General features: G+C 38.8%; 1 protein-coding gene across 2 annotated transcripts in view; it reads right to left on the bottom strand.

The window, feature by feature from the left end:
• The window catches only part of LOC126210134 (signal recognition particle receptor subunit alpha homolog), a 68,462-nt gene that overhangs the window by 25,240 nt on the left and 20,899 nt on the right, over window positions 1-22,323 (bottom strand). The window contains exons 4-8 of one of the 2 annotated variants that reach the window (XM_049939282.1): window positions 21,843-21,896; window positions 18,140-18,284; window positions 7,331-7,478; window positions 6,444-6,613; window positions 3,237-3,381 (exon numbers count right to left, since the gene is read on the bottom strand). In XM_049939282.1, the coding sequence (XP_049795239.1) occupies window positions 3,237-3,381; window positions 6,444-6,613; window positions 7,331-7,478; window positions 18,140-18,284; window positions 21,843-21,896 (662 nt within the window). The remainder of the gene's footprint in view (window positions 1-3,236; window positions 3,382-6,443; window positions 6,614-7,330; window positions 7,479-18,139; window positions 18,285-21,842; window positions 21,897-22,323) is intronic. The other variant, XM_049939283.1, reaches the window with a different exon arrangement.

Below are 22,323 nucleotides of genomic sequence, written 5' to 3'. Positions count from 1 at the left end.
TTCTCAAACTTACAGCACAGATAAATTAACAAAGTAAAGAGAACTTACTGGAAAGGCATTTACAATGCAACTAAGAAAAACAACAGATTCTGCTGTGAACTGCAGTACCATATAAATGGAAACTGTTTAAGCTTATCAATTACAGATATTTTACAATGGATGGCTGTAATGTAATTAAATATTTATACAGAAAGCTGCAACCAGTCACTTGCAAAATAGTTTTTTTTTTATTTCCATGAACTAGTTTATTAGCTTTTTCAGCATCATCTTCACATGGAGCATACAAATGTTACATATTTATTCTTGTAGGGTGATGCCGGTTACTTGCTCTGTGACAACAAGACAGCAAACACTATTGCCATGAGTGATAGTTAAATAGCAACTTATGTTAAAAGTGAATTAATTTACTTACTGCTCAATGCAAAAAGGCAATACAAATGGAAGCTACCAGGGGGATATTAATAAGTGTACTGCCCACGCTCCCACCATAAGTGAACAAATTCATTGTTCAATCACAACTTGCCATATAACTATCGCACATGACGATACATTAAAGTATTTACTGTCTTTGTGAAAGTTTCTGCATTCCGCACCTGACGTTGAGTCTGAAAAGGCTCAAAAATTAGTTCGTGGAAATGATCAAATATTTCATAAATGACTGGTGGCAGTTTCTGTGTTTATATTCACTGAATATAAATTGTCAAAATGAGTTTTAATAAACGAAATTGTGTAAGTTCACAGATGACCAAGTCTGATATAAATTTGTGTTCAGCTCTGTTCAGTGTATGAGGTGGACACCGTGAAGAATCAAATAGTGAGTGATTTATGCAGCGACACTTGCAAATGTTACAAAAATTTCTACATTTCTTTTTTTGGCTTTCCTAACCAATGCTGTCTTTATGGAGAAGGTGCTGCAATGTACTGAGGAGAACCAATGATTTACAATTAGAGAACCTGGCAGCCATTATACAGTATGAAGCAACACTGATCATTACGTGAAACTGTCACAAAGCATCTGCTGTTCCAAAAATTGTGACTTCCTAAAATCATACCTTGAAATACAGTCAATGCTGTCTGAAATGTTGCCCAGTACAGCTAAATAGCTTTTCATTGCCCCCTTACTCACCTTCTGCCCCAATCTCTGTGATACCCTGTTAAGACCCCAAAGTCCTCCTCCATCCATTTGCCTAGCCTATAGCTCCTACCCCTGAGCCCATTCCTGCAGTAAGGCTTGAACTATGCATGCTCCTACCACTATCTGTTCCAGCCCTGTAACTGGTGAAACATATAATATTAAAAGGAGAGCCACCTGTGAAGCAACACACATTGTGTACCAGCTGTCACTTGAACAGTGTTAAACCATTTACAGTGTTATGACTACCCCCAAGTTACCAGTTAGGATAAATGAGCACAGACAGAGGGTGTGTACTGCCAACACACGATACCATAATGCATAAAATGCTCAGCATCATGACAGTCATGAGTTCGGTGCCTCTCTCACCACAAGTGCCATCTGGATTCTTCCTCCTGACACCAGTTTCTCAGAATTCTGCAAGTGGGAACTGGCATTACAACATGTGCTTGGTTATCACCACCCATGAGGTCTAAATTTACATTAATTTCTGTAGTCTCAGCATTTCCTTTCAGCTACTTTTCCTTATATTTTTTTCCAATCTATTTCTACATTCCTCTCATATATTTACCATGTAAAATGCAATTAGCTTCCCGCTCTTACATGATGTTTTTCAGTAATCTGTGTCTTGCCTATTACCTATGTTCCACATTTAAGGTCTCAGGTTTTAATATCTCATCTGGTGCAGGCACCAATGATCAATCGTTTCTTCTTATTCCATACAGAAAGTCTTCCCTGATCCCAGGTTACGGGCAACTTTTCCATAATTCTCCCATTTCCTTAACCTCGTTAGTGGTTTTCCTTCATCCTCCTTCCTTTCCTCTCAGCCCTTCTGCCAGGAGGAGCCACTGGCTCAAACCTTCCACATCTTTTGTGTGCGTTTTTGTACTACCACTTAGTGTGTAGATTTTTTTGTCTATCCACTTATTTTTCTACTGGATCTGATACCTTCTCTAAGAGAATGTCCAGGGATACGTTAAAACATTCCCACTATTTTTAAATGTGCTCTGGTACTTTATTACACTTGTTTCAATGCTTGTTCTTTACATCTTCATTTTCTTTTAGTAAATGCTTATCATACTGACTTTACACATTGTTATTGCAACATTTTATTTGTTAATACAAGGTGAGTCTACAAAGTTAGGAGAACTGCCACAGAAACAAGAGTTACAAATAAAATACCTTTACTGTCCTTAAAAGTAATGACCGTTAGTTACAACACATTTCTGAAATTGGTTGTAAAACTTTTGCAAACTGTCAGTGTACATTGCTTGTGGAAGTGCTTGAAGCTCCAATGGATATTCCAGACATCTGCGAGTGTTCATGAACAATAGTGCGTACACTGTCTTTGCTTTTCTTTAACTCTTCTACTCTCACCAACCATCCGGAAGCATCCATCACACTCATGTTATTGGAAAATGGAGCAAAAAAATGGAGTAAAACATGGACATGATGTTTTGCTTCAACTTAAGCAAATGGTGATGAAGACTCACGGAATGTTAACGTGAATATGTGGTGTTGACGCGGTGAGTAAAAAGGGTGTCTTCTGAATGGTTTAAATGCTTTAGAGGCACGAAGTATGGCGTTGTGGACGAGCCAAATTTGGGTCAACATGCACAATCCCAGGCAACAATGAACCAATGCAATAGATGTTTGTGGATGATTAATAGCTGTGTCTGAGAAAGAGAGCTGAAAAGTTGAAGATAAGCAAGGACAGTCTAAACACTATAGTTCATGAAATTGCAGACTTTGGAGATATCTGATAGTGTGCGACCGCGGTGCTTCGAGCCATTCCACAAGCATTTGCTGACAGTTTCCAACTGTTTTATAAGCGATGTCAGAAGTGTGTTGTGACTGATGGTGATTACTTTGAAGCTCAGTAAAGATGTTTTGTTTGTAACTCCCGTTTCCTTCATTTTCCGAGACCATTCACCAAACTCTTCAGGTGCACCATGTATTATACACTGTTTGCTGTCTTTAAGCTTCATTCACTCTTTAGTTGTAGTTTCAAAACTTGTTACTCTAAACGACAGTCTCAAGTTATAAATTCCAAAAAGTTATGCTGGTTGTTCTAAGGAAGACCTGCATTACAGCTGACAAGTACCTTTCCTTCGAGGCTGGTGGCTACAGAATCGCAGAGCTTCCCTGCAATGTCTGCAGCGACGTTCTTTGCTATCAAGTGGTCCTTCAACTTGTCCAGGACTGGTGCCATATCCTCTTGTGTCAGGCTCTTGCTGCCCACGAGGCCTCTGTGGAGACAGCGATTAAGGTTTAATAAACACAAATCTCAACAAAGGTAATTGCCAACTACTGATGTCCAATTACATTGTACGATACCACATAGTGAGACCAATGACTAAGCACAAAGGCCTCAAAACATCCAATAGAATGCTCAGATGAAGTTTCCAAGTGAAATGCAGTCAATGTAGTCATATACAATGGATAGGCATAATGTTTCAATCGTTACCTTGGTAAAATAAAGTTTTGTAATTAATTTTTTTGTTCATCTCTAGGTACATGTCTACAGCCTCGGTACACACTGAAATCCCATGTCACGGAATTTTATCTCTCTGCTACAGGAATCAAAACAAAATTATAAAGTTGAGTATTGTGGCATAATTTGTTTTCTGTATTTGAAGGGGTACAATTCTGCAACAATCCATAAGGAGTTAATGGAAGTGTGCAGCAACAATGCATCATCATACGACACACTTGTCAGGCGATGCAGATGATTCCAATCTGGTCAAAGAAGTCTGAATGATGAAGATCGAAATGGCATATAATCGCTCTGAAGGATTAATGGAGGCTCAGGTGTTCACAGACTGGGGTATCACAATTGAGAAACAATTATGATCAGTTTCCACATCTTGCACAACACAGGCTGCTCCCACTGGATACTGTAACTGCTTACTACCATTCAAAAAGCCCCTCGAACCTAGAAAGCAAGGAGAATATTGCAGCCATGTCAGGTCATTCTATATGATCTCTTTAAATGCGCGAGTACCAAGGAAGGGTGTTTTGTGTACTACAATGATCCTGACAACAGAATAAAGCAAGGAGGGGAAAACTGGACCACCAACTCCAAAACAGTGAAGTCCCAACAACAGTTGTTGTTTTGGGCCTGCCATGGCACAGTGCTAGTAGATTATGCTCAACATCCCAGGTCATTCTGCACAGAGTGACACATGCTGCTTGTTTTGGCTATCAAACTTAGCCTCGACCTGTGTTCTCCTGACACACCTGCCAGTGACTTTTCCTGCTTCTCTCAGATGACGAAATCACTGAAAGGCAGTAATTTTCAGAATGAAGATAAGGATTTTCAAGGAGCAATGTACATACAATCAAAGTCTCCAATGAGTTGTGCACTGCCAAAGAAAATGTTTGGACTGAAGGATGAATACGTAGAGAAGAACTAACACTATCAGTAAGTTTCATGATCGTAGTTTGAGTTTTGGTGGTGATAATTACAACTTTATGACTATCCCAGGTGCATTAAAGTGTTCACTGGACTCCCAAAAATGTTATATGGATCTTCCAACTCTCTACTGCTCTAGACACGAAAATGCCTATGACAAAAGTGGCAGAGAGAGAGAGAGTGTCCTTGTGTAGCAAATACATCAATATTTTCCTTTTTTCTTTGTTTCTTCACTGAATCTGCCTATTTGTATCATTCCACTAGTATCGGACTATGAGAGTTCTGCAACTGATCTTTTTATCTTCCACAATTTACAACTTCAGGTCCAGTATTTCAATCTTAGGCTACGAAGGTCCTTACTCAAGTGTCCACAACAATGTGTTCTCATCAGTGTGTACTGCCACTGGTTGGTCAACACTACTCTCTTCCTCAGTTTGGCTGTGGCCACTCATTTGGGCAGACAGCCAGTCTGTGGTTGCATAGTGGCATACAATGCTGAGCAAAATGTTCTCTATTTCAATGACTGTTTCGCAACTCTTGACATCTGGATACTTCTACGAACACAAGCTTCTCCGAATTACTTAGATTGGTGTTGTCTTCCCAACTTATCCTCCGATCCCATAATCCTTGAGGCTGTGATCTCCTCTAGCACCCTGCAACACATTTGTCTCCACCATTGACTAACTTAACTAACCCCACTTCATGCTCCTCCAAAAAAGTCTCCCTCTTCTTCTGTTCTGTCACCCCCTCTCAATCTACCTTTCAGTGTCATGTGCTGCACAAGTCTCCCTCTGCCTGTGGCTACAACAGCTGCCACATCTCTATCCCATGCATCTGCTGGCTCTTGTTGAGCTGCAGTGCGGCACAATGTAGTCAGCTTGGACAGTGTATTCATGTAGCTGTGGAGAAGAATTTGCCCAAAAGCTAGCAATATTTTCAGCCTCGTTATGTGGCCACCAATGACTCAACACCTTACAAGTACATTTTTATAAATGATACTTTCTCAGCTAGTAAATGGTGACCTGAGTAATATACAACTGCATTATTAGCCTGACTGTTTCAATCAATCTATGTAGTCCCCAGGAAATTTCAAGTCTTTTTCTATGGCAGAAATATTCTAATTTTAATTATGAATTTTAAGATTCTATCACCATGTTCCCAAAAGATACAGGATGAGTTTTGAAATATGTGAAAATACTTACACGTAAATAAATGTACCTAAATACTTTCTGCTGTCCTCCAAAAATTAACAGTTCCCACTAAGGCTCTAAACAATGCTTCAAGGCATATGTTCTGGACAAAAAATATGGTGGTGAAAAAAGCAGATTGTAACTGATAATTTTCAGGGAAGACCTGGCCGTATCCATTCCACAATGAGGACCATCAACTGAAATGTACAATCTGAACACCAACAGCAACTCTTTTTATAGTTGAGCATTTTTCAAAATTTTTGCCACACACAACAAAGAAAGGACAAATGAAGAGCTGGTAACAACAAGAGAAGACTTTTGAAAATAGACATCTTATTAGTGTGCACAATGTGCAGTTCTTCTCTGTGCTGCACAATATTTTACAATATTTCACCCAGAAAGAGACCTGTGATTATGTGAAAATAAAATTTCATTCTATTCTCTAATATTTTCTATTTATCCTAATAACTTTCATTTTTGAATGTAAACCATAATCAACAAAGAAATATTTCAATGAGTGAGAACTACACATGCTCAACTGTATTAGCCAGTGCTTGGGGAAATTACCCACTGAGGCACAGGAGCATGCTCCTATGTTGGTAACACTCCCTACATTTGCGTAATTTTTTTTTCCTAATTAAGAGCTCTGAAGCATGCATAAGAATGAAGCAGGATGCTGAAACTCAGCATTTTAAGGACAACCTACCTGAACATAGAAAACACTCTCTGTGCCTTTGACGTGCCACTGGAAGATGCATTAGTTTGTCTTGTTGTCTGAATGTCTCCAATACCATCATCATCATCATCATACTCTGCCTCCGAGTCACTGGATTCCACCTCCAAGTCACGTATTCCTCCACTCATTGTACCCACCATCTACAATATTAAATAACATGCTACATGGTGTTTTGAAAATGCTGTTTCTGTATAGAAATATAGTACATACTATGCATATATTACAAAATATTTTGACATCTATCATAATGGAATGTTATGATTTTTGGGGATAAGAAAACTTTTTTTAAGTTAAGCATACAGTGACTGTGAAAGGCTGTATTATAAAAAAAATTCTACAATGTAAGCTGTCACAATTTAATGCAATATTTTTGTATGACACGTTTAAAACTTCATCATATTGTCACAAGATAATGAAGACAAGAATCATATAATTAAGGATTTAATGCTTAAAACACTCTATGAAAATATTACATTAAGTTATGATAGGCTATATGGTGCAAAATTAGTTGCTTTTAAGTAATGTCATGAATAAACTTCTTTTCAGTTGAATTATAATAACTAACGTGTTCAAAGGGAAATTATGCACTCACATACAGGAAGGACTGAGTTCTCTCATCTTTCTTTGTAACGCCAAGCCTAAGACTGTATTCTCTGGAAACTGAATTACAAAGTGTTAACTTTTAATCTGCTGGGAAATTCTGTCCATCACTCACTACTTAATATATATATCTTGGATGAGAAACAGATGGCCTTTGAACATTAAGATCCACTGTAAGAGGTGAGTGAGTGAGTGAGTTTTTTTGAGAAGTTAGAAAGAATTAAGAGTGAACAGCAATACTGATGTTGACGAGTTACCGAAGTGTCGGGTCGTGGTGCCACAGCATCTCTGTCTTCTGGCTTATCCCTTGTCCTCTCAAGATTTGCCACATCACGTGATGTCCCTCCAAGTTCCCAAACTCTGGGTTTCTTGCCTGCCTTCTCTTTCTCAGGCTTTGGGCTTTTCCTGTGACAAGATGTGTCCATGAAGAACTTTGTTACATTTTATTATCACAAATACATTATGTCATCCTTTGTGCATATACAATTCAATGTTGGCTCTATACTTTCATTTATTCCATCAAACACAAATACAAATTACACATAATTTATGATGCAATAGTCAGAAACGGATTAAGGTATATTATGCTTGAATTGCATGTAGTTTTCCATTGACATATTAATGTGCATCACTTATTTCAGTACAATACTTCAATATACACTTTATTTCTACTATCAAGTATTAAAAGTAAATTGTAAACAAAAATATTGTTAAAGACAAGTGATACATAATTTCTTAGTTCATTGCTTGGAAATTTAGCTTACAAATATAAAAAAAATATGGAAGACTTCAAGCACTATTTATGTCTATTGTTACCTTTTGGAAATAACAAGAAAAACCCAGCAATCCATCACATGCTCCAGATTTCACATTCAATATATTTTGTATCAGAAGCCACATATGATCAGCATGGTTAATACCAAGGAGAATCTAGAGCATAATGATGTAAACGGAGCTCAAGATACGAAATAAAACTCAGATTTAATTTACTTAAAATAACAAATCATTTGTCTTTATAAGAGCTCAGGTGGAAAACAAACTCTTAATTCTTGGCAGACATGTGTATTAGACTCAAATACTCTTGACTAAAAAATCTAGTTGAGAATTAGGTCAAAAGTTGGTAAACATGTATGCAACTAATTTAAAAACAGGAGAATATAAAAAATAAGAATGGCTTACAGTGGGCCAAATGGTTTAGAAATTATCTCTCAATGTGAAAATTAATTTACCACGTCAAGTGGAGTAAAATGCATGCAAATTTTGGAGCCTATGGTTTATGCAGGAGCATCAGAAGTGTGGTAAAATAACTTAAAGTGGAATTTTAAATGGAGTAATAAAGCAAACAAACTGGAAGAATGGAAGAACAAATTGCAAAAGTGACTGTAAGCAAAAGACAGAAATATTTCTGTCACAAAGAAGTAAAAATCATAAAAGCAAAATTTGTTACTGAGTTTGTGAGAAAGGGAAATTGGGGAAAATGTATGCATTTGAGAACCTACTCACTTCAAACTGCCCTGAAATCTTTATTGCAATACATTTTTAATTTACAGGGTGTTCCAAAAGGCAGTATTGGTGTGTACAATTATGAAAGAATCATTCAACATATTTAATGGGGGGGAAAAAAAAAATCATGAAAGGGAGGTATTCTTAGAAAATACTACTGCTAATCACTGCATTCTTCCAGAAAATGTGAAACTATTGTAGTTCCCACATAACACATCAGTTACACTGTCAATATAACATGGTGTTACCTGCAGTCTTAGAGCCTGCTTATTCACATCTATCTTGACAACATAGTGAGTAAAACAGTTTTTCAAAATAGAGCACAGGCTCTAATATGACAATAACAAGTCAGACCATATAGTTCCACACTTGTTATGGAAAGTATGATAGACCAAAATTTGCAATCTATAAAGAGGTGCATGTTAGGATCCCAGGTACTACACACTAAAATCACTCCTCAAAATGCTTCTTTATTTCCAAATAATAATAATAATAATAATAATAATAATAATAATGTCTGAATTTTCCATCATGCTCTAGAGTATTAAAATTCATATAATTACCGAGAGATGTGGCATAGTTCCTAATATGCAAAAGACCATTGGTTTGAATCCCATCAAGTGCTATTAACTTTTTTGTTTGTAAATCTTTATCAAAATGACTCTGATCATTATTTTTATTCAATTAATTGGTTTAAATGTATTTTTCTGACATTTTCTCATGTCATTTGAATCATTGTATCAACTTTTTCCATTTGCTCTCATTTTTATTATCTATCATTCTTTTTTCATTTGGAATATTTACGCATGTGATTTTAATTATTTTTATTTACCTATCACTCTATTCAAATGTTTGAAAATATCACATTACTGGTTAAAAAACAAAAGACAAAGTACAGATTTATACTGGCTGTGCAACAGTGTCAAAAAAAGTAACATGTAAATAAGTAAAACCACATGGAGCAAGATTTATGATGAAAAAAAGTGATTATGAAGAAAAAAATGACAGCAAATGAAAAAGTTAATGCACTGATTAAAATCACATTACAAAGTATTAGAAATAAAAAATTACATTTAAAGCAATGAACTGAATAAAAACAATGATAAGTCATTTCAATAAAGATTTAAAAATAAAAAATTTGCTAGCATCTGAAAGGATTCAAATCAATGACTTTTGCATACGAGGAACATATGCTGCTGCTGCTCCAGATAATACTATTTATTTTAATGCTCTAAAGCACAACACAAAATTATGATATTTTTCACTGATTATGCACAAACAAGAGCCCGCTTTGATGAATGGTGCGAGGGTGTAGTGGTTGGCACCACAGTCTATTTCATCATATAGGCAGATTTCAAAAAGTCTATTTCACCTCTGGGGACCTCTCCTTCTGACTAGAAAATTTATTGGTAGGGAGCGCACACCAAGTTATGTCAGATGCAGAGACATCAATGAGAGCATAAGTGGCTTCATGCATGCCACAGTTAAGTGTGTTGAGGACCTCATGGTTCCTGGAGTACGGAGTCTGCCAGAAAAATGCACACAAACTTTAAGGAGCTAAAAGTATTACTTATGTGTGTATTTTGTGTTTAATAATTGATCACATATGTTGTACAATCTTTAGTTTAGCACATGGTTACTTTAAATGTTCAAAATGTTCACCGTTCGCAGCTATACAAATAACAGAATGACAAGCGGTCACTGCAGCTACGTCAGTCAATGTTACAGTGGAGATCGCTGCACGTCACTGTAATCTCCTAGCAAAGTTCCTCCAGCATGTGTGGCTACCGCCGATGAACGTTATCTTTCACAGTTCTCCACAAGTAAAAGTCCATAGGTGTTAGATCTGGCGACCGTGGAGAGAACTCAATGGGCCCTCTTTGTCCAATCCAATGCCACAGAAAATGGTAATCCAGGAAAGCTCATATGGCTACGTGGTAGTTGGTGACACCCCGTCCTTTTAGTAGACAACCTCTTCTTCAGCTACATACCTTGAAAATTGATGTTTGTAACATTTCCAACATGAGAGCTGACAAAGCGGGACTTGTAGCTGTACGCTGTCTTTATGGTCATCCTTTGTGAATATCACAAATCGTTCCATGCAATTCGAACGTGTCAGTGATGTATTTAATTGTTAGGTGGGTTGGGAGTTCTGTTTCAAACTCTCGCCTCCACTGATGTTGCACTTCAACAGCATTATCAAACTTTAAAACCATTTCACAATACATTTTCATTGCTCGAATGTCAAGCATGCTCCAGCCATCTTGTTTGCTCCATACAGAGATGAAAGTACTAACATCTGCAAGCCAACAACACACACTTAAATCGAACGACAATATCGATATCTCAATAGAGCTGACAAAGAGTGTGTACATTTTTCTAGTGGACTCTGCATAGTAACAATCTTCCAGACAATACTAATAGTAACTTCAGATTTTTTGTAGTTTATGCAGTTATCTGTAATTACAAACTGTTTGGCAAAATCTGCAAAAATATTATGTGTATCTTGATAAGATTTCAAGATCATGCGAAGATCCAAGCTTGCTTTAAATATTCATAAAAAAGAAGAAGAAGAAGAAGAAGAAGAAGAGAAAGTGTAGTATCCTGTGCCTAAAGTATCAACAGGTCACATCTGGAACCAGCCAACTTGTGGATACACCCGGTTGTAAAAGTTTGTAGGGACATGAAACTGAACAGTCACACACACTCACTCACACAGCAAGCAGGCAACAGACTTCAGTTCACTGCTAGAACATTACGGAAATGTAATCAGTCTACAAAAAGAGTCAAAAAGTACTAACGGGGCGGGGGGAGGGGAGTCACCTCTTGACTTTCTCTCCACAGAACTGATTAATGATGTACTTCAGGGTGTTTGACCTAGTTTGCACTTTCAGAAGTACAACATTACTGACAGGGGATACTGAATATATACAAAGAAGGCCAGTATAAATGGTCAAACATTTGTATGATTCATGGAAAACATCATGGACATGCTCAAAGATAAACCACACTATCCTGTGAAAGCCTAGTGACAAAGTTTCAAGAACCAGTTTTAAGTGATGAAGCTAGGAATATGCTGCAACCGCCTCTGCATCACACTCATTGGGACTGCGTGGACAAGATGAGACTAATTACAATGCACACAGAGACATTTAAGCCATGTTTTTCCATACTCCATATGTGAATGGAAAGGAAAGAAACCCTAATAACTTGTCCAGTGCTAAGTATCCTCTTCCACACATTTCACAATGGTTTGCAGCAGCTTTTTTTAGGAAAGATAAAAGTCCATAATATACTGCCTGAGTGTACTGTGTCTTGTTTCACAAGTGAACTTGCTCATTATTATTTCTTTGATGTACAAAGGAAAGAAGATGGGAGTTTAAGGTCTTTAAACATTGAGGTCATCAGAGTCAGTGGCTTAGGAATGATTTATTTTATTTATTTACATGTAAAGTTACATACGACCAAATTGAGGAGTAACTACTCTCCAAGGTTATGGAACATGTCAATACATGAAATTACAACATAAAAGTAATAACAGATAAAAATAAAACGTTTATGAACCTGGAAAAAAATCAATCCATATGTTTAAGTAAATGCAATCAACAATACAACAAGAATCAGCTTAATTTTTAAAGAAACTCTTTGACACAGTAGAAGGAGTGATCCAAGAGGAAACTCTTCAGTTTCAAGTTGAAAGTGTGTGGATTACTGCTAAGATTTTTTAATTAAAGTGGTAGCTTATTGAAAATGGATGCAGCAGTAGACTGCACACCTTTCTGCACAAGAGTTAAGGAAGTCCAGGAAGTCCACTCCAAATGCAGGTTTGATTTCTGCTGAGTATTAACAGTGTGAAAGCTGCTCATTCTTGGGAACAAGCTAATATTGTTAACAAGAAATGACATTAAGGAATATAAAAATATAATACAGTGTATTTATAAAAAGTAATGAGTACAGTTTTTCTGACAACTGTAGGTAACAGTATGCTCAATCGAAGTGAGTTTGATGGAGTGGGACATCACTTCAAAACAAATGTAATGTCATTTGCCAATGAGGTTCATTGCAATTCATTTTATCGTTTTAAAGTACCTCTGTCCGTAGGCTTGGCTAAAGATGAAAATGCAACATTCTGTCGAAGAGCACTACATAAAATTCTGTACGGGACTCTGAAAAAAATCGACTATGGAGATGAGGGTACAATGTAGCAAGATCCACGATCCTGAGACAAAATGCCGTAGTACTGAATAGCACATAGCAGCAGCCCTTGATCAAATGAAGGCTGATATGAGCAAGTCAATTGCCAAGGTCGTGCTCATTGTATTCTTTGACACCACAGCTGTCGTCCATCACCTATCCGTGCCCGTGGAACAGACTGACTGGTACTGTTTATGTGGGACTTCTTAAAAAGCTGAAGGAAAGTGTCAACCAATCGACGACAAGCATTGGCCCCAATTAGAGACTGGGACATAACAATGCACTGAGCCACATCTACTTCGTGATCAATGACCACCTGGCCTGGAACAACATGGCAACACTTCCTTGAGGTCCTTACAACACCAATGGGTCCTTGGCAAACTTCTTACTGCTCCCTCAAGTGAAGACATTTCCCAAAAGACTGCAGTATAAGAACACAAAGGAAGTCTGGGAGAATGTGATGTGCTATTTGAAAGACATTCTGGAAATGGACTTCGAGACCACTTTCTAAATGTGGAAAGCTTGGTGACAAGTATGTCATCCATTGTTCGTAACAATCCTGTCAATATATTTTTTCCCAAATAAGGACATGAAACAGGACAACACCTCAAATACATTTTCTGTACACAAGCAGAAGCATTATTTTAGAATACAACCTGATACACCTGTATCACATGAGCAATGCACAAAGATAAACTCTCTCTGGCTGTTATTAGCACATCATTTATATTAAGCTCACACATGTATTAATATACGGGGTTCCAAAATCTTTGAAACACACTAGCACCTACTCCAATCCTCTCACAGGCATGTCCTACCCCATCAAAGGCAGGGCTACCTGTGAAATCAGCCATGTTATCTGCCAACTATGCTACAACCACTGCGCCACTTTCTATGTGGGTATGATGACTAAGCTATCTGCCCATGTGAACAGCCACTGTCAAACTGTGGCCAAGAGGCACCTGGACCATCCAGCTGCTGAGGATGTTGCCCAACTGTTGTGTGCTTCACCTCAATTTGGTTTTGTTTTGCTTTAGGGTGCAAAAACAACTGGGGTCATATGCGCCCAAGTCTAAACTATAGAACACGAAGACAGAGAGGAGTTAAAAAATGACTATACTTAAGTCCCAACTGACATAATAGAAGACAGCTAAAAACAGGCATGTGGAAAAAGGGCTAAAAAGACACTATACAGAAACGGAGGTACAAAACTAAAAATTAAATGGCCTTCGCCATATTGCTTTGGCGGATAAAAAGTAAAATGCGGTCGACAGCCCATGCGTCATTTGCTAAAATGGCAAATAAATCAGACGGCAAACCCAAGTGGAAAGATAAATGGTTACAAAAATGAGCATTCCATCAAGAAGTGGTGGACAGTTAAAACTTGGGAACAATGTGAACAAAGTGGTGGGGTAGCGCCACTTAGCAAACAACGATGGCTAAAAAGGCCATGTCCAATACACAGCCAAGTTAAAATAACCACCTCTTGGCGGGAGGGTATAGAGGAGATTGTCCAAGCCGCTTGGAGAGGCTTAATAAGCCGGACCTTATTCCAATTAAGGGAGGACCATTGGCGATGCCAAAGAGACACCTCCTCCTGACAGACGACAACACACAGATTGCACATATTGGAGGGAATATAGGTACTCGCAAGCTGAGGTACGAGGACTGCAGCCTTGGCACCAGCGTCAGCAGCCTCATTTCCTGGCAGACTGACATGATCAGGAACCTGCAGAAACATCACTCTGGCTCCACCAAGAGTGAGCAAGTGACAGTTTTCCTGGACTCGCTGCACAAAGGGATGGGTAGTGTACAGCGCATATAGACTTTGAAGGGTGCCGAGTGAGTCTGAGCAGAGGACAATTGAAAAGGCTGTGTCACTGGATGTACTCCGTGGCCTGATACAAGACAAAGAGCTCGGCTGTAAATACTGAGGAGTGTGCCAGAAGCTGGTGTCTAAAGACACAGGTGCCAATGACGAAGGCACAACCGACCCCAATACCAGACCAAGAGCCATCAGTGTATACAAAGGTATTATTGTGAAGTTCCATGCAAAGGTTATGAAACTGACGGCTGGAGTTGAGTTGTGTCCTTAGAAAGCAAATTAATGTCAAGGTTAACATGGGCCACTTCATGAAGCCAAGGTGGCGAAGGGTTCGAACCCACGGGGAAAGCTGCAGGTAGCGTGAAGGTAAGCCACCACAGCAAGTGCCGAAAGTGAACTCCAGGAGGTAACAGAGAAAAGGGACGAGCCCCATACTGACGATCAAAGAAGGAGGCAGTATAGGTGGGTGGCCACGCATGGCAGACAAACGGCACGCACACGTGCTGAGGAGAAAGTCACAGGGGTAGGACAGCGGTAGTTCAGCAGCTTCAGCATACGGGCTCTCAAACGGGCTTGTGTAAAATGCGTCAGTGGCCAAACGGACACCATGATGGTGGATAGTGTTGAGATGGTGTAAGAGGGATGGACATGCCGACACACAAACAAAGCACCCCTTGTCAAGTCTGTAACGGACAAGGGACCGATACAGAGGATTGGCACCCCAGGAAGTATTATCGAGGACACATAGGACATTGAGGAACCGTATACTGCAGGCTGCCAGGTAAGATACGTGGGAGGACCAAGAGATTTTCCTTTCGAGCATGAGCCCCAGAAATTTCGTAGTTTCAATGAACGGAAGGCAACAGGCCTTAAATGTTAACATGGTGGGAGAAACCACTTGAGTCGCCAGAAAGTCATACAGACAGTTGTCAGTGGAAAAGCGAAAGCCATCATTGATGCTCCAGGGGTAAAGATGATCGAGACATTACTGAAGATGCTGCTCAGTGAGACAGGTCCGTGAAGAACTGCAACAGATGGCAAAATCGTCAACAAAAAGGGAGCCAGGATGCCCAGCAGGAGACAGGCCATTATAGGGTTAATGGTGATGCCCGGCGAGAGAGAGAACATTAAGGAGTTTTAGTGGCAATAGCAAAGAGGACGACACTCAGGATGGAACCCTGAGGCACATCGTTTGCCTGGATAAAGGTCTCCAACAAGGTAGAACCCACACGCACCTTGAAAACTTGATCTTTTAAAAATGCCTGAAGGAAACAAGGCAGAAGGCCATGGGAGCCACACGTGTAAAGAGTACAGAGGATATCAGTTCGCCAGCAGGAGTCTTAGGCCTTCTCCAATCTAAAAACACAGGCACAGTCTGGGATTTCCACAGAAAACCATTCAAGACAAGGGTGAGCAAAGTAACAAGATGGTCAACTGCAAAGCACCAAGCCTGAAATCCACACTGTGCATTCATCAGTAAATTGCGAGACCCAAGCCACCGTACCAGACGGGCATGAATCACACGTTCCATCACCTTGCAAACATAGATGGTAAGAGAGATGGGGTTGTAGTCAGGAGGAAGGTTTTTGTCCTTACTGAGCTTAGGTAGAAAACCAGCTGGCCGACCTAAAAGTGTGAGGACACCTGAAAACATCGTATCAGTGATAACCTCAATTGAACGATATCCATCGTGTTGTTCTGCATGGAAATGTGCTGCTGCTCTTGGAATATCATCCAGAACAGTAAGGCAGATTTTACACTCTGACCTTCACTTACACCCCTACAAGTTGATGGTTGTTGAAGAACTTAGTCCAGAAGACTGAGTGAAATGTACAGATGCTTGCAATGCAATCTTAGCCTCTGTGCAACCTGACACTATTCTGTAGTGTAGCAAAATTTTCGTTACTGTGCGACTGAAACCACTTTTTAATCCCCAAAATGGAAGAGTGTGGTGAGGAACATGACACTTACACATAAGCATTCCGATTTCAACAGGATAGTGCTATGACTCATACTGCCCGTCGTTCGCACCAAAATGTTTCATGTGCCCCATGCTCCTCGGAGTTGAGCCCCTGTGACCTCTTTTGAGGGGGGGGGGGGGGGGGAGATACCTCAAAGCAGAGGTTTACAAAGTTTGGCCAAGGACCTTGGAAGCTCTTAAGATGGCAATTCAGATGTCATCGCTGGAATAACACAAGATATGCTGAGAAGAGTTTTCAAAAACTCATTTTTTTGCAACTTAATATGTGCATCGCTCGCAAAGGATGATATAATGTTTACAAGTAAGCTGTCAAATCAGGGAATCCACTCTGCTCCACCTCAAACCTGGTAAGTGGCGGTGAACATTTCGTCCCTAACAAAAGTTGTTTCCCAAGACATGATCTATCACTCCTAGACATTTGTCGAAAACAGTTTAAACACTCCATGTATTAAGTGTTTGAAAATTGTGCTAGCTGTCAAATAATCACTACTCACAAAATTTTTGTGTTACATTTGTAACTGACATTATTTGATTAGTGAAATATTTAAAAATTCAAAAGTAATTAAATATTCATCTATTTTCAATAAAAAAGGTTTGTACTATTACCAATGGAGTCAAATATAAAACTTGTTACAGTAGACAGTAAAAACACAAAATTACTAGTGCAAACTGATTAATGTCCAATAAAAAGGTGTATGAAAATGTGCTTAGCTACAGTCACTCCAAGATTCATCACTATTATCCTTGTGCTCTGGCATTATACAATTTTTGTTAAGCAATAGTAAGTGTAATGAATCAGTTCAGAGATGTGTGTGAGAAGAGAGACATATGTGATTGAAGTGAGTGAGAGAGCAGCGATCTTGTGTAAATTAACTGATGGAAAACGTAATAAATGATAAATGAAGAAACAAGGTCACCTGGAACAATTTATTTAAATACATACAGCAAATCTGGGAACATTTTTTTTGCCATAGGAATCATCCTATTAGAGTGAACGTAAGAAGATCCCTGACCATTGCAGTGCTCTGGGTGTGGCAGCTACATGTGCCTACATTAACCGATCACATAGTGCAGTTTTGCAAACTTCTCCACGACAATGCTCAGTGCAAGCTGTTAGGGATTGTCTTACACCAACTCAATTATAGACAACTGAGCTGAACTTGACAAAAAAGAATGGTGAAGAAATCTATATGACCAGTCATAAGTAGAAGCTGAAAATTTAACTTCTCTTAAATTGGAAATCTGAAAAATTGCTGACTTGTCTGTTTCTTTTCAAAGCATTAAATACTGATCAGAAAAGTGCCCGTTGAAGTCACAATACGATGTTAGCCGACTTAATTTGAGACTTATACCTGTAAATTGTATTTAGTAATAAAGAAAAAGTTAGAACCTACAGAAAATTGTGAGAATTTTAGATTTATTATTCTTAATAAACTAACTGCTGAGGAAATAGTCATTATTGCAACAACACACTGTGCTGACAAAGCAATATGCTGGGTATTGCCAGGTATCTGTTAACCTCTATTGTACGGAGCAGCGTGCGTCTCTGCAGTTTGTACTCACTGCTTGATCGCTTTGGGACTGCGAGCCATCTTCTGAGCCAGTCGCATTCTGTTCTGGGCTAGGATTTCCTCATTCAAAAAGTCATTCGATTTGGAAGAAGGCGACACAGGAATGACTGGTGCTGGTGGTGGAACTGGAGCTGTTACTGTGGACGAAAAAAAGAAAACCTCCATCACTGGTGGATTGGCAATTGCACTGGATTATTACAACACTGCTAATACTCTCTCTCTCGACCACCTCCCTGACTGCAGTGAAGTGCTTCCACCTCCACTGCTCTTACCAAATGGAAAAAATAGGATGGACATAATCCATAAATACAGCCTTTCCCATAACAACAAATTAAAATACTAAATATTTCAAGATACAGTATACTCTATACTCTCAATCATTTGGGGTATTGGGGGAGGGGGGGGGGGTGTAAAAGACAAGATGCACAAATAATCAAGGTATTTTCAAATGTGTGTTCTTTATTTGAAAGTTTATTGAAGGTCTGTGCAGAGGTAGAGTAGGCATGTTTAATTGTTAAGATAGTGTATGACGTTTGCTTCTGAGATTAGCTGACTTTTTTTTCACATGCCATTTAGAATTTTTCTTGCAAAAATACTGTTGTACTGGCCCGTACAATGTAGAGCATCAACACATCACAGTGTGGTACAGTGACTGAAACGATCATTCATTGTCTTCATTCTCACTTTCATATTCACTGTCCTCTTCATTGTTTTGTTGTGAAGCTGTGGTCATAATTTCGGCGTCACTCATGTACTGGAAGCCAGGTTCATGTGTGTCACTCTCTAACCACTCATTCAAGTTTTCTTCAGAGACATCTTCAAAACTATTTAAAGTTATTGCCAGATTCATTATTTGTGCAGTTATTTCTACATTCCTGAAGCTTTGAAAATCACTTTCTTCTATATTCGGAAGGATTTTCCTCTATTACTGAACTAGTGCATGTGGCCCGACTTGCTTCCGCCAAACATAAATTCTGCATATGGCACCTAGAATTGTCAACTTCTTCCAGAATGCCATCAAATCATTCCCATCAACTAGCAGTAGACCAGTCTGGGAGTGCAGTTTTACCAATGTAATTACACCTTGGTCCATTGGGTGTATAATGGCAGTCATGTTAAGAGGTAAAAACTTAGTTATGGTGAGACCATCATCAGATACAAGAACCCTCCGATTGGGATGTTAAGCGGAGTTATCAGGCAATAGAAAAACCTTCTGTGGCAATCCTTTCCGTTATAGAAATCACTGAATTTGTGCTACAAAATTTGTGTGGAATCTTTTTTTTTTTTTTGAAAGTTTCATTATCCAGCTATACTCTTTTGGTTGTAATAGGAGCTCTGTGTTCAAAAAATTCCAGAACTTTGTCTTCAAAATTTTTCTACACTTACCTACTGTGCATGGTCTCCTTTGAAACAGTCTCCTGCAAAATTAATACACCATTCACAATGCTGTTACTACTTCTGGAAGAACTATGCCTCTTGCTGAATTGCATGAAGCATCATTTGCAAATTTTCTTTTACCTCGTCTAGCGTTGCACATCTTCGTCCTTTTAATGGGGTTTCCAATTTTGGAAATAAAATAAAGTCTGCAGAGGCCAGGTCTGTATAGTGTGGAGGATGAGACAGCATAGTGATTTCGTTTTTTGTCCAATAGTCATGCACTAACAGGGATGAATGTGTGGGTGCGTTATCGTGATGCAAGAGCCATGGAATTTCTCACCACATTTCAGTCCTTTTACATCTCACATTTTCTCACAGGTGTCGCAGCACGTCCCGATGGAACCATCGATTAAAATTTTGTCCCTGTGGTGTGAATTCATGATTAACTAATCCTTCAAAGTCAACGGCAACTATCACCATGGCTTTGACATCTGACCGGACCTGGCGAGCATTTTTTGGTCTTGGAGACCCTTCTCAATCCACTGTGAAGATTGAAACTTGGTCGCAGCATCATAACTGTAGACCCACGTTTCATCAACAGTTATAATTGTCTTCCAGAACATCTTGTTCTCATTTGTGAGATCCAAAAACTCTTCACAGATTGTGAAGTGAAGGTCTTTCTGATCTTGACTCATGAGCTGTGGGACGAACTTGGTGGGAACACAAAACATTCCAAGATGCTGCATCAGGACTTCACGAAATGATCCAACTGTAATGTTACATTCTTCTAGAATCTCTCAGACAATCAGTCTGATTGGAATGCACAGTTTTGTTGACATTCTTGATGTGAGCATTATTCGTGGATGTTTTAGGGTGTCCTCAACGAGAGTCATCTAACTTCCATCTGGCCATTTTTAAACCCCAAGAACAGATTAAGCACTAATCATTGAAGGCATCCAGCATCATTTGGTGTGTCTCTGGGAAAGGTTTTCTTGAGTTTCAAGCAAAATTTAATGCAGACACATTGCTCCTCTAACTTTGCCATCTCAAAATTCATAAGCTGTGAGACACCATTCTTTCAATACTGCACTGAACAATAACTAGCAGACATACAATGAAACTTCCATCAGTTACACATTAAATGCAGATGTGTGCAGGGATGCCAACCACATTTTGCTCCAACACACCACTGGCATGAAATTACGTATGTTCCGGAATTTTTCGAACAGACCTTGTAATGCACAGTAAAACCCTTAGCTGCAATGTGCCTCAAAGCTAGTTTTTTTTAATTTTTATTTTACAATCACTAGTAATTCCATTTTGAAGTTGCTAGAAGCATTAGCAGTGGACAAAGTTTTAACGCGTTCTTTAGGTGACATATCCAGGACACATGGTCCAACCTCACAGTTTTACTTCTGTCAGTATCTCGCCTTATACATACCTTTTAATGTCAACATGTTTCTTTCATTTATCCTTCATCATTTATCCTTAACTAGCTTTGTTGGTTATACACCAAATAACATAAGAAAACAGATTCTTTTTTATTCATGTGGAACAGGGCGCCCAATAGCAATGGAAATGGTTGTTTATTGCCGTTTGCTAGAGAATTTTTTGAGGCACCAATAATCTGCAAACAGGATAATTCGCATGTGAATAATCAGGAGTACACTGTACCAAACCACAAATCTTTTGCTTCAGAACCTGCTGTTTGCCATGGCTGGTTAGCTAGAGTGTTTGCTACTTAAGAGAAAAGGCTTTGTTGATTATACACCAAGTAACATAAGAAAACCCCCCCCAGGGAAGAGAGTAACTTTTTGAAACCATTTACATTGTGATGTGTGTCAGAATTTCTAACTGCCTATCTAAATTTTTAAACAGACACCTCCCTAATATTCTTGTGTGTTTCTGTGTAGTTAAGTGCTTTATTTGTTGATTCAGTGTTCCCTCAATTCAAACTGTTATGGAGATTCTCACATCAAATATACCTCCCATATAACCTAAAGAAATCTCATATTTACAACACCACCATTTTGCAAGCAGTTAATCATTAAGTAAACAGATTTCTAACATAACCTCAAGCTACTTAAATGCCATCTAACCTTGACCAGATCCAAATGAAGCATGCCCTCCTACCCATAAATTCATGCATGGGTTCTTATAGAAAAAACTCCAAGCAAATTCTGTTAGTCTCTCTCTCTCTCTCTCTCTCTCTCTCTCTCTCTCTCACACACACACACACACACACACACACACACACACACACACACACAATGTACGTTAATCTCTATTACTTCTACTGTTAGTTGCAAATTACTCACTGTTATTAGGGCCTTCACCATTTACCATTCCAGCACCTTTCTTCTTTGCTTTCCCTGAAAGTAGTGATGTATCATTAGATATGTGTCAGTTGTATCAAATGACATTGGAGTAAAGATTTCCAATAACAGCTTGCTGCAAATAGGACAATTTATACAGTATACACAGAGCATTCTTTGGACATATGCTGCTCAGCTGCTAAAACAGAATAGATCTTTCTGACTGTCAGGTAGACAACATGATACATAAATAGACAAATAAGAAATGAAGAATGTACAAGTAGATTTTTATTATTTTATTTTATTTTGGATGGGAATCCCCGAGTCACAATAAGCGTCTCTATAATTTTGTGATGTACCATCTGTAAGACTGGATTTGCGACATTATACTGAAGTGGGCTATGTCATGATTATTTCTCATTCTTGACGGGCGACTTACCAGCCAGTCACACACAGTCAGTATCTGTGGGGAAAATGACAAGCT

Source organism: Schistocerca nitens, chromosome 10 (genome assembly GCF_023898315.1).
Source record: "Schistocerca nitens isolate TAMUIC-IGC-003100 chromosome 10, iqSchNite1.1, whole genome shotgun sequence".
In the NCBI taxonomy this organism is placed as follows: Eukaryota; Metazoa; Arthropoda; class Insecta; order Orthoptera; family Acrididae; genus Schistocerca; species Schistocerca nitens.
The sequence above is the reverse complement of the archived record's forward strand: the minus strand, read 5'-3'. Positions and strand labels throughout refer to the sequence as shown.